Raw genomic sequence first — 12498 nt, forward strand, 5'->3', positions numbered from 1 at the left:
ACGACAGTTTTTAGAAGAGCCAATTAGCTATCTTTTAGTAAAAAAGCAACTTTCTAGGGCAAGTCGTTACTTCAATAGAGACGACACAGATAAACATTAGCATTTTATATATGTAGATATTTGCCTTTTATTTGTTCAGCTTCTCTAGGTATTCTTTGACCAACTTCGACTTGATGGTTACTGAGTTGATAGCTTTTAATGCTCTTTGACTACCGGGTGTGCCATTTTAAAACTGTTTACCGGAATTGTTCACCGCAAACTAGATTGCTACTAAAAGTTTCTAAAAGATCTTCTCTATTCTATTATTCTCTTTCTTCTCTATTTATAAATAGTTCCTTCTCTAAGTACACATCATCTTTAAACATATCAGTTATATGCATAAACATGAGACATGTAACATCTGCGTCTTGTTGCTTTATGTGTTATTTTTTCCTAACATTAAGCTTAATATTTGATATAATAAAAAAACTCATAGATAACGTCCATCGCCTCGTCATGGTAATCAACGTTACCGTCCTCTACCCGGTTCTTAATAGCGCTTAATAGTAATTAATACAAATACAACAGCCGAAAAAAGAATCGTAGCGGGGCATTCATTATATATACGATCACCTGTATAGGACCTGTAGACCGATGTTCGGCTTCGAGAGAATATCAAAGCCCGAGCTGACCCTCGTACCTACCTGATGGTGTTAGAACAATAATTACAAACGACGGGATGCCAGCATCTTCAAAAGATGCGCCAACACATTATTATAATTATACCATTTCGGCTGTTTGAACAGACCATTATGGTGAAAACCATTATTTGTTGGTTTTTGTGTGAATAAATCGGTGGTTCTTTGAAAAACGGCCGGTCGTAGAAGAACGTCCGTCGTGTCGATACGATTCATTTGGGGAGGGGATGGGAGTCGGGGTGTAACAGGTTCTCGGAGTTGATTGACAAGTTTGGGTACTTTTGTGGTTGTTAAATTGACCTTAACTAAGCACGCGGGATTAGTTTTTCAAGGGTTGGCTGGTTGGTTATTGACTTTTTATATAGATGTCATTCTATAGTTATTTAAACAGTGAAATGGTTTCATTCTTGAGACTCGCCTGATTTTGTCACGGTAACATTACAGTTTCAGCTGACATTCAGGCAGTGTCAGTCTATACGTTTATTTTATTTTTATTGTAAAGAGTTTTTTAATAGTAACGCTCGATTTTTGGCAACAGCACATGACGAAGTCGCTAGTCACACAGGTCCTATCTTTGGTAGTCTTATTCAATTAGTCTCCGCCTTTTATTTTACATCACTGAGCAACGTGTCGAAATTGTTAAAAACTATTATCAAAACGAATGTTCTGTTCGGCAAACATTTCGTGCAATTTATGGTGATAACGATCATCCTTCAGAATCCACAATTCGCCGTTTAATAAACAAATTCGAAAAAACTGTGGCAGATCAGAAAGTGCCCGTACATCAGCGTAACGCAAGATACCTTGAAAATATTGCTCTCGTGTAAATATAGTCCATTCCGCGTCGGGCTCAAGAAGTTGGCCTGTCTTCGACGACAACTTGGCGAATCCTGCATAAAGACTTAGAGCTTCACCTTTATAAAGTGCAATTAACCCAAGAACTAAAGCTTAACGATCATAGGCAGCGGCATACATTTGCTAATTGTTATATCACAAAATGGTGTTGTTAATTGGCCGCCCAAATTCTGCAACTTAACGCCACTGGACTTTTTTCTCTGGGGCTTTCTCCAAAATTCATCCTGACAAGAAATCCAAAATTCATCCTGACAAACCTCGAACGGTTGCCACATTAAAGGCGAACATTAGGCGCCTTATTGCCGAAATTGAGTCACTTTTATGCAATAACGTCATTATAAATTGGGTATCCAGGATTCAACAGACCAGACAAGGCCGCGGCGGACTTTTATCTTATAAAATTTTTAAAACATATTGTTAACACGTATACTTTATAAAAAAATTGATGACTATCGTTCTCACAATTAGTTTTATTCACTGAGAGAAAAAACATTGTAAAATCAAAAAAAATGCTAATGAATCAAATAAAGTCTATTCTAAAAATCTAAATATAAATAAAAACTAAACCAAACCAAAACATATTTTGGCCTCATTAATGGTCATAATTGAATTAACAAGACATTTATTGATTTAATGCATATACTTGTACATATAAAACAATAAGGAAATGCCAATTTATTTTGAACGTGGTTCTTTTAAAACATAGGTACATGAACAGCGAAATCGTTTCATTAACTAAAGGACTAAATATTAGATATCCGATAAAATAGTATTCACTTTATTTCGAATGCTTTAATTTTTATTATGTATATAAAACAATATTATATTATTAGCAATCGTTTATGAAACAAATAATTAGGTAAATCGAATTCCATAGAACGAGTTAATTATTTTAACGTGATTTATTATGCATTTTACAATGCACTTTTTTTCTGTGTTGCGTTACAAAAATCGAGCGCTTCTAATGGAAAATATTTTATTAAAATGTAACTATACAGTTTTTAAACAAGTGAGCAGTCAAAACCAAAAAAAAAAATGGTATAACTTATAGTCTAAAGATATTGGCACCATATGACCATATGACACATATGAACTATAGCTGAGTAGCCTTCCGAATCCAGGGACTTCAGTACTTGCAGATGGCGACCTGGTAACTAAAAAAAACTCTTCAGTTATGAATGTTTAAGTGTGTTAAACTTCCAAACTTGGTATGAGGACAGTATAGTTGTATTATTATTATTTCTCTTTGATTAAAATTCAGAACAGCAAAGTTGGATTCTTTGGAATATTGATCAAGGTTTTCTCTGCCGTGCCCTCGGGAAAGACAGTCCTCAGAATTAACAACATTAACTTGGTGGTAGAACAAGTATCGTCCATAAAGTATCTAGGAGCCCTAGTCAACGACGCTTACGATCCCAAAACTGAAATTTTAGCGAAGATCGAAAAGGCCAGACGTACGTTTGCTTCCATGAAAACTCTCTTCTCCGGCCGAGATCTAAGCCGCAAACGTATGCTGCGTTGCTACATCTTTCCAGTATTTCTCTACGGCTCTGAGAGTTGGACACTCAATCAGACATTGGAAAACCGCATTAACGTCTTTGAGATGTATTTATATCGTCGTATGGATGGATAGAGTGACAAATGAGGAGGTACTCAGGCGGATGAGCAAAGATAGAGAACTCCTATCAACAGTGAAGGAAAGGAAATTACAGTACGTCGTTCACATCATGAGGGATAATCGATACGAGGTGCTCAGACTGGTCATCGAAGGCAAAATTGAGGGCAGGAGATCAGTGGGAAGAAGGCAAAACTCCTGGCTTAAGGATCTGCGTCGTTGGTTTGGAAGAACATTGATCGAAATTTTCAGAGGTGTGGTTTCACACACCATCATGGCCAGTTGGGTCGCCAACCTTCGAAGGGAGACGGCAGTCTTAGAAGAAGAAGTAGGGCTATTTACAAATTTAGCGATTGATTTACATAACCTATTCTCCTCAAATTTCCCTATTATTGCTTCTGTCCAGCGCATCCGAGGTAAGTCACATTAAAACATATTTTTAACACAACGTAGGTTCCTTTATTGCATTTAAATTGTTTGTTATACAGTTAGCCAAAATATTGCCCCTTCAACATTGTTGAACGACCCTGTGTTGATATACTACACTTCAAATCTGGAATTTTAGTTAATGTTTAGCCTATAATATGTTGATTGAGTGTCAAGTTTTCTTTTACTAATTCTCGTTTTCTTTAACTTATGTTTGGTTTTTGATTATGATTGCCTTGAATATCTTGGAATTATTAGTTTTTTAATTTCGATCGGTCATCAATATTCTAAGGTACCTACTTTTTGAAGCCTCATAAACTTCCAATTTTATGTTGTTTTTAACGTTTAACTTACTAAAAATCCGTCTATACACTTTTTCGATATTTTTTCCTGGAGAATGACCCATTATATTAATAACGCCGTGTGTGTATTTTACTAAATTATAGGTTTCGAATGCTTTTGTGTTCCTCCGGTTGAAAGAAATAGCTATTTCATAGATTAAAGCACACGGACTGGAGGTGAATGTGGCCTAAAAAACGTAGCTATTAACCCAACGCCCGTAGAATGTACTTTAGTGCATTCATTTTTTGCAGTTTTGTTGTCGTTTTGCATGACATTACAACCGCGGATCGTTAAAAAACGGTATCGTTTTGCAGCCATCCTTTCGTGACCGAAGACTTCTTTTAATTACAAAAGAGCATTTTAACGTCATTTTATTACTGTCAATGATCTGGATATTTTTTTTTAAATCAGCGTTTTCTGGTTTTGTTTTGTTTCACATTAGTTACAATTCTTTTGCCCTTGATACAATTAAGACTATCAATAAAATTCAGTAAGATAGAAATTTAATAGAAGGAAATTCAGTTATCTCGTTAGGTAAGATCCCGTTGGGACAAATGCCCAAGTTTATTTCTGTCTGGGTACCACACAACTAAATACAGCTAGCAATAAAGTAAGTCTCAAAATGAATTTAGGAAAAACTGGAAGTAATATACAACGAACTAGTAAACAGAAAATACACACATTCTAATAAACACAACATTGGAAATACTGAAAACTAATACACAGCTCGCGATCTCTACTACCAGAAATTAATAGAAGAACTAAGTTAGCATGGAGTACTTATGGGAAAAACTCAATCGTCTTCAAATCTAGAATGCTTTTTTATTTAAAAAAGAAAAAAAATCGGCCAATGTGTACTACCAGTCATGACCTCTGCAATACATAGTATGCATACGAAACCTGGACACTTAAAACGGATATTATAAGAAAACTGCAATTCGCACAACGTTCAATGGAACGAAATATGCTGGAAATAACCAAAAAAGACTGTAAAAGAATAGAGTGGATACAAAAAAAGACCCAGGTAATAGATATCATCCACAGAATCAAATCCCACAAGTGACAATGGGCAGGACACCTGGTATGAAGGACGGACAACAGATGGACCACAAAAATTATAGCATGGTACCCACGAGGAATTAAGAGACCTAGAAGAAGACCAAACTTGATATGGGTCCATGATATTAGGAAATTAGCAGGGATAACTTGAGCCCGCTTAGCCAACAATAGACATCAATGAGCCAAAATTGAATTTTGCGGACCATATTAATAAAACCATCACCAGGGCCGAGAAAACTGTCACTGCTTTAGCCTTACTCATGCCAAATGTAGGAAGTGCTAGAGCATCCAAAAGAAGAGTACTTGCTAGTGTGGTACACTCGCAGCTGTTGTATGCTGCACAAATGCAAAGACTACGCAGAATACAACGCATTATGTCTATCAGGGTATGCAGCACATACAAAACTGTATCTGGAGAGGCTATAGAAGTTATAGCTGAAATAGAGCCTATTGATCTGCTCATATATACAGGAACGATATGATAGATACAATGAGATGGATAAAAATCTAGCAAGGGCAAAACTTCTCCAACAGTGGCAAGAGAAATGGAATAACGGAATATATGGCAGATGGACTAACAGGTTAATACCCGACATACAACTATGGTTAAACAGACTATATGGAGAAGTCGATTACTTCATGAGTCAAGTATTCTCTGACCGTGGGTGTTTTAGAAATTATTTATACGAACGTCGGTAGGGTTGATAGTGCATCATGCATCTACTGTGGTCAAGATGATGATGTTTAACATACACTATTTGCGTGTGAACGATGGCAGGTCCTTAGGGAACAATTCCGTATAGAAACCGGGAGATACTTTGACTTACCCGCATTTATGATATACCTAGTTAAAGGGGAAGTACAATGGAAGCTAGTATATGGGATAGTCCGAAATATAATAAGTTGTAAAGAGATGGACGAACATCATATATCTATAGACACCCTTTGCACTGAAGCAATGCCAGAGCAAATTCCAGTGTAAAGTGGTAGTCGGAGGAGGGTTTTTTAGCCAGTAAGAATCTGGCACTACCTAACTGTGAGTGTCTTATGCAAGATTTTTTCCCTCCTCACTTCACAAAAAAAAGATAGCAATGGGCCCAACTACAAAGAGAGTATCTAAATATGTGAGGGCGGCTACACCATAATTGAGAATGGTTGAATAAGCTGAGAATGATGCTGATGATAATGATGATAATCCCATCATCTCGTTGAGGATAGCCAACAACAGTACTCCAGCGTAAATCAGTACTCCATGAAATTAAGCTAAGACTAACCATAATCAATGCAATGCACTCTTTTCCATTTGCTAAATAAATTATCACTAAATCTTCTTTCCCTCCGAGAATAACATCAGAATAGGGTTGTAAGGTTAGTTTGTAGTTTCTAGGGTTAATCCTTATTCCAGAAGAACTAAATTTGAATAAATTTTATAAATTTAAAAATACTGAAAAGTTTCTCTTTCTTAAGACGGAGTGACTCTGTCGGAAAACAGTGTAATATACTGCGATTAAGAATTTTATTGATATCGTGCTGCATATAAACTCCAACACCAATATTTACGTCTTCTTCGGTGCGAGTATTCCTCGCCGACTCTCGGTAATCAGATAATTCAGATCTCATTAATCTCATCATCTCGTTGAGTGAAGGAAAATTAAGGAGAGCCAACAGTATTCCAACGTAATCTCCATGAACTTAAGCCGTGACAATCGCGCGGCATTATTTATGTCTATCTACATAGTAAACCTTAATGAATGCAATCAATAGCACTATTCTCCATTTACTAAATCAATAATTACTAAATCTTGTTTCACTTCGAGAAGGGCATCAGAATAGAGCTCCAAATTTCTTACTCCAGAAGAACTAAATTTGAATAAATTTCGGAAATATAAAAATACTGAAAATATTCTTTCTTAAGACAAAGTGACTCTATCGGAAAACAGTGTGTAGTGTACTGTGATTAAGAATATTATTGATATCGTGCTGCACATAAACTCCAAGACCAATATTTACGTCTTCCTCGGTGCGAGTATTCCTCGCCGTCTCTCGGTAATCAGATAATTCAGATCTCATTAATCCCATCATCTCGTTGAGTGAGGGAAAATTAAGGAGAGCCAACAGTACTCCAACGTAATCTCCATGAATTTAAGCCGTGACAATCGCGCGGCATTATTTATGTCTACCTACCACAGAGCGGCCGCGGCCTCAGCCGACCTCAAACGCCGCAATTAATAATGCCCTTTTCCATTTTCTAAAAGCAATTCCCGCTCGGATGGATCCCATTATCATTTTTGAAATTCCAATACGATTTAAATTAGTTAATAAATTTACATGCAATTTAGAATTTACACACTTCACACCTGCGTTCTTTTAGGCCGTGCCGCTAGTTTCAATCTTCGTTATGACAGTGCACTTTTGGCCTTTTCCTTTATCTTCTTCGGAGATCAGAGGCGTACGTCGGCCGATGCTACACACCATGAAATCTCGCGTTAATGTGTTGGACAAAGATATGAAAAGTTTTTGTTTGTGCAGTTTCATACTACATACTACACCATGCTATTTAAAAGGAAATCACGGAAAAAACATCAAGACCACCCAATACCACCCAATATCATAAAGTATCATAGCTCGGAGTAGAATTTTTGGGCTAAAAACATGAAATTTATTGAAATACTTGTTTATCCTTTGTTGATACCTGTAGTTTATATTGTTATACCGGGTGCGTTTCAATAGTGGCTCACCCCCTATAACTTTTTTATTTTTTCAGATAGAAAAACGATATTTGGTATGTTAGTATATGACATAAATTAGGATTGACTGATGTATTCAATTGTTTTCGGTCTTTCGACTACAACTTTTGATTTTTAAATGGCACCCTCGGTTTTTTTTTACTTTATTCGATAGAAAATAACATTCTGAATAGAATGCCATATCGTATGTCAACTTTTAACATTTTCGCATATGGTCTATTTGAAATTATAACTTGCGGTTCGTAACGAAAATTTGATTCGAAATACTAAGTATTTCTGAAAAATCTGAAAAAATATATAAACTGTGGAAGAGATCAAACTAAATATTAGCAATAATCACAGTTATTTTTTTCCGTTAATAGTCTAAATTGTGGGAAGCCCTCGAGAAAACGAATATCAGCATAACATTAATTAGGGCGGTCCAAGAACTTTATAAGAGCAACACTAGCCAAGTAAAGAAAGGACAAACAGTATCAAAGGGATTCAGCATAAACAAAGATCTTAAACAGGGCGGCTGTCTATCGCCGACACTGTTTAAAATCTATTTGGAACAAGCTCTGAAAACGTGGAAATGGAAGTGCGAACTGATGGAGATACCACTAAACGACTCGATACTTTACACTCTTTGTTTCGGTGATGATCAAATAATACTGGCTCAAGACTATGAGGACCTGGAATATATGACCCGCAAACTAATTGAAGAGTATCACAAGTGGGGGCTGGAGGTAAACCTTAATAAGACGGAATATATGTGTATCGGCGGCGAACAACAGAACTTAATCCTAGAACAGCAACAGCAAGAGATAAAACACTGCCAAAAATATAAATATCTGGGCATGCACATTACCAACGATGGTAGCCTTGATGAAGAAATTAAGTGCATAAACAACCAGGGAAAACAAGCAATTAGACAACTCAACAGCATTTTATGGAATAAGGCCATATCAAAAGAAAACAAACACAAAATTTATAACGGCATAGTTAAAAGCATCATTAGTTATTGTAGTGAAGTATGGTCTTTGAAAGAAAGAAACCTTTAAGTATTCGAAGCTATAGAAATGGACTTTTGGAGGCGCGCGGCCGGGAAATCGAAACCGGATAGAGTAAGAAATGAAAGAATTCAGAACATCATGGGCGTGAAACAGAGAAAATCAGAGGACATCAAAATTAACCAACTCAAGTGGTACGGGCACGTACAAAGAATGGAAGAGAGCAGAATCCCGAAGAAAATACTCAATTGGACACCACAAGGCAAACGAAAGAGAGGGAGACCTAGACGGAGTCGGAGAGGAGGAATAGAAGGGGACATCAGAACAAGAGGAATAGATGAAAACCTCTGGACAGACAGAGACCAATGGAGACTGGAAATCAAAAGACGGCGAAGAACGTTATGAACTGATTTGTATATATATTTAGTCCGAAAAAATTTGGATTTTTTGTAATTTTTTACCAGCGTTGATCATTTTCAGACTTTCTTATTCAGTATTTTTAACGTGAAACATTTACAACAAAAAGTAGATCTTTCTAAGCTGATTAAGCAACTAAAGCACCTTTTTGACTCCTGCTAGGAACCCGCCAATGCACGGCTGCACTCGAGATGCTCCGCTGCAACTAAATCTCATTCGGTTCGGCGGTAGACAGGCCGGAACCGGCCACGTTTTCATCCTTATCTTCTCTTTCTCTCGACTATTAAGGGCGGGATTGTACTGTTTATACGCCATTTAAGAAGTTTAATTTTTTCTCGACCGGTCGTCATCGGGAAGAGAGAAGAAAAGTCGAGTTAGTCCATTGTGGCCGACGTAAAAATGCCGCTTGTAAAGGCGGAAAGTTTGTTGTGTGTGTGCGAGCGAAGCTTTGTTTTCGATCAAGACTCTTTAATTTTATTTCAAAGGGCGGTAATTTGTTAAGAACGAAAGGGATTATTAAATCGTAAGATGCTTTCCGCATACTAATTTAAAATATTAAATTCTGTCTCGTTTGGTTTTCGTTCTTCTTTTCATGGAATTTTATATCGTGATCTTAGGTCAGATGTTTTGTAACATAAATTTTTGTGCATATCATGTAACCACAAACGTCTTGTAAGGTAACAAACATGCGAAACGAGTAAATATGTCGAGCTATATGATTAGGTTATTGTGAGGTTAGAAAAATGGCACAAACGGTTGTAGAGGTGTTCGTTATTTTCTAGTCATATACCTTCTTTTTGAAAGAAAAGAAACCGTTATCAACATACATACCTATATACAGAGAAGACCAGGCTACTAGTAATATAGCAAGTTGCCGGACGAATTTGCGTTTACCCGATTGCGTTCGTACTTGAGATTCACTGCTAGTCGGCTGGTCAGGCAGTGCGCAGTTGCAGTTGTGCTTGGACGGGTCGGTCGTGACAGACTAGGAATACGACGAGAGGAGTGCCGAGTATTTATTATTTTCATTTTAAGTGTTTACCTTCACTTAAGGTAAAATTTTAAATAAAAATACTTAAATATTTATTATTTGAGTGTGTTTACAAGCCAAAACTAAAAATAAATAAATTCTCTAAACCCAAAACTCATTTCCAATATTAAAAAAAAAACTAAAATATTACTCTAAATAAAAGTTATAACAAGTGTTCAAAAAGACCACCTTCTTGTGCTAGACAGAAGCCTAGGCGGTCGTAAAATCCCCGTCTGACATTGGCTAACATATTAGGGCTAATAATTTGGAAAGCCTCTCGTATTTTTACTTGAAGCTCATCCAGATTATTAGCCCTATTATGACCATACACTTTGGATTTTACATAACCCCACAAAAAGAAATCATTGGGAGAAAGATCTGGTGATCTAGCGGGCCACAAAATAGTTCCATGTCCGATAATTAAACGGTTGGGAAAAGTGTTGTTCAAATATTCTTGAAGGAAAACTTGATTCGTCGGTGAAAACTATACGCCGAATAAAGTTTTCATCTAAATTGGCCTTTTCCATTACAGATTCACAAAACGCCATACGCAGAAATTGGTCTTCGTGGAAAATTTCTTGAGTTTTGCGCGCTTTATACGATCGGTATCCATTGTTTTTAAGGACTCTTTTAACCGTGCTAGATGGAGAATCTGTTACCTCAGCAATTTGATTACTTGAAAACGTGGGATTTTGATCCGCGGTAGCACAAATGAACACTTGCTTTAACTCGGAAGAAATCAAGAAGATGGCTTTTATGTATAATGTTCTAAACACCTTTAGTCAGATCAGAAAAGATATTATGAAAATTAGGAAGTCTCGTCAGTAATTTGAAAGAGATGACGATAGAATGATTTCGTAAGTTTAGTGTATTAGTGCCCCGAGGCGTAGAGGTACAGCTCTCCAATTCAAAGGTTGTTGTTCGGGGTTTAATAATAAACCTACTATTTTCTCTTATCGTCGTTTATTTGCAAAAAAACTTATAATTAACGTAGAGCCTCCTAAGTGACAATTATGTGACAACTACTCGGACTCGGCTATCACAACGTCAATCTGGCGCACAAATGAATGTGAGGTTGTCGCAGTTTACTTTAAATCCTTAACAGTTGTGGGTTCGAATCCTACAGCCGGTCATTTCCTAAAGCCAGTCATCAGCCGACTATTTTTAATAAAATAAAAATAGTTTGGGTACCTAGGTCGACTCAGCCTTAAATGAGTACTTGGGATTTACAATCCTGAGGTAATAATAGGCGGTTGAAGCGTAATGCTAACTACATTACCTTCCTTGTATACCGAACGATTCTAGTATGGCAAGCTATACCTTGCTACTCCCACGGCGTTAAACGCTATATACAGGAGCTATTATTATATTAGTGTATTAGTAAGGTAATTTATGAAATAGTTTTAGTTACTATGTTATCTTTGTTTTTACTTCAACTTCTCATGAGAAATTTCAAAATTAAAGACAGTATTAGCCGAAAACAATATTTTATTTCATATTTGGTATGCGTTTATTATTACTTCAAGCCATCGGTCAATTCAAACAAACCCGCACCACAAAAGGAGAATCGAAAAACAACGGCCGCCATTCAAAAACCGTAATTACAGCACAAACACATCGGCTTCCCATCGATTCCTTTGAACCGTCCATCCTAATTATCGTTCTAACGCCGCGCAGTACCTTTGGGCAGGTACCGGACCGGCCGCGGCCGTCCAGCCGCTCGCTTGACCTTCTGTCGGAGATGGGAGATAGTCTCCGACACCTCTAACAAATTCGAAAACACCTCTGGACCCGATAATCATTTCATGAGCAATTTAAATTTACACACTTCTTCTTTATGTTTACTCGGGCCGCTTCTTTTTAATCAGCTGCCGAAGCCAGTGACGGCTCTCGATCCGTTTAGATATTTCAACGTGCCTCTGTTGGGATATTGGGAAATTCTTGAATTGTTTGAAAATGTCAGACAAAGGTGATTTATGAAATTAATTTATCTTCTTCGACTGGTATTTTCTTTATTATAAAATTTACACGACTTTTTACTTGCATGCATAACTAGTCAAAACGCAATGTAAAAAAATTACGAAATTTTAGGATTAGATATTTTACTCTACCTTGATGAGATAAACGCAATTTAAAAAAAATAATATGATTAACTTGCGAAAGTTTTAAATAAATAATCATTGATCCCTAATCAAAAAATATGAACAAAGTTCCTATAAACATGAGTATGGAAATGCATAGTTTTAAAGTTACAGGATGTTAAAACTTTTTTAAATTAGATTTTTCTAATTACCTTGAATACCAATATTTTTTAATTGAAATTGCTGTAGGTTGGACTATA

General features: G+C 36.5%; 2 protein-coding genes across 2 annotated transcripts; both read left to right on the plus strand.

Annotated features, from left to right (window-relative positions):
• The first annotated feature begins 3157 nt into the window (after positions 1-3157).
• On the plus strand, positions 3158-8761 carry LOC115875475. Its single transcript, XM_030890943.1, has 3 exons — positions 3158-3475; positions 5446-5622; positions 8084-8761. The coding sequence occupies exons 1-3, from the start codon at positions 3158-3160 to the stop codon at positions 8759-8761; spliced, it is 1173 nt and encodes a 390-aa protein (XP_030746803.1).
• Positions 8762-8779: 18 nt separating this feature from the next.
• Positions 8780-9115, plus strand: LOC115875476. The gene has a single exon (XM_030890944.1). The coding sequence runs from the start codon at positions 8780-8782 to the stop codon at positions 9113-9115; it is 336 nt and encodes a 111-aa protein (XP_030746804.1).
• The last annotated feature ends 3383 nt before the right edge of the window (positions 9116-12498 follow it).

This window comes from Sitophilus oryzae, unplaced genomic scaffold (assembly GCF_002938485.1).
Source record: "Sitophilus oryzae breed Bouriz unplaced genomic scaffold, Soryzae_2.0 scaffold_1387_pilon_pilon, whole genome shotgun sequence".
In the NCBI taxonomy this organism is placed as follows: domain Eukaryota; kingdom Metazoa; phylum Arthropoda; class Insecta; order Coleoptera; family Curculionidae; genus Sitophilus; species Sitophilus oryzae.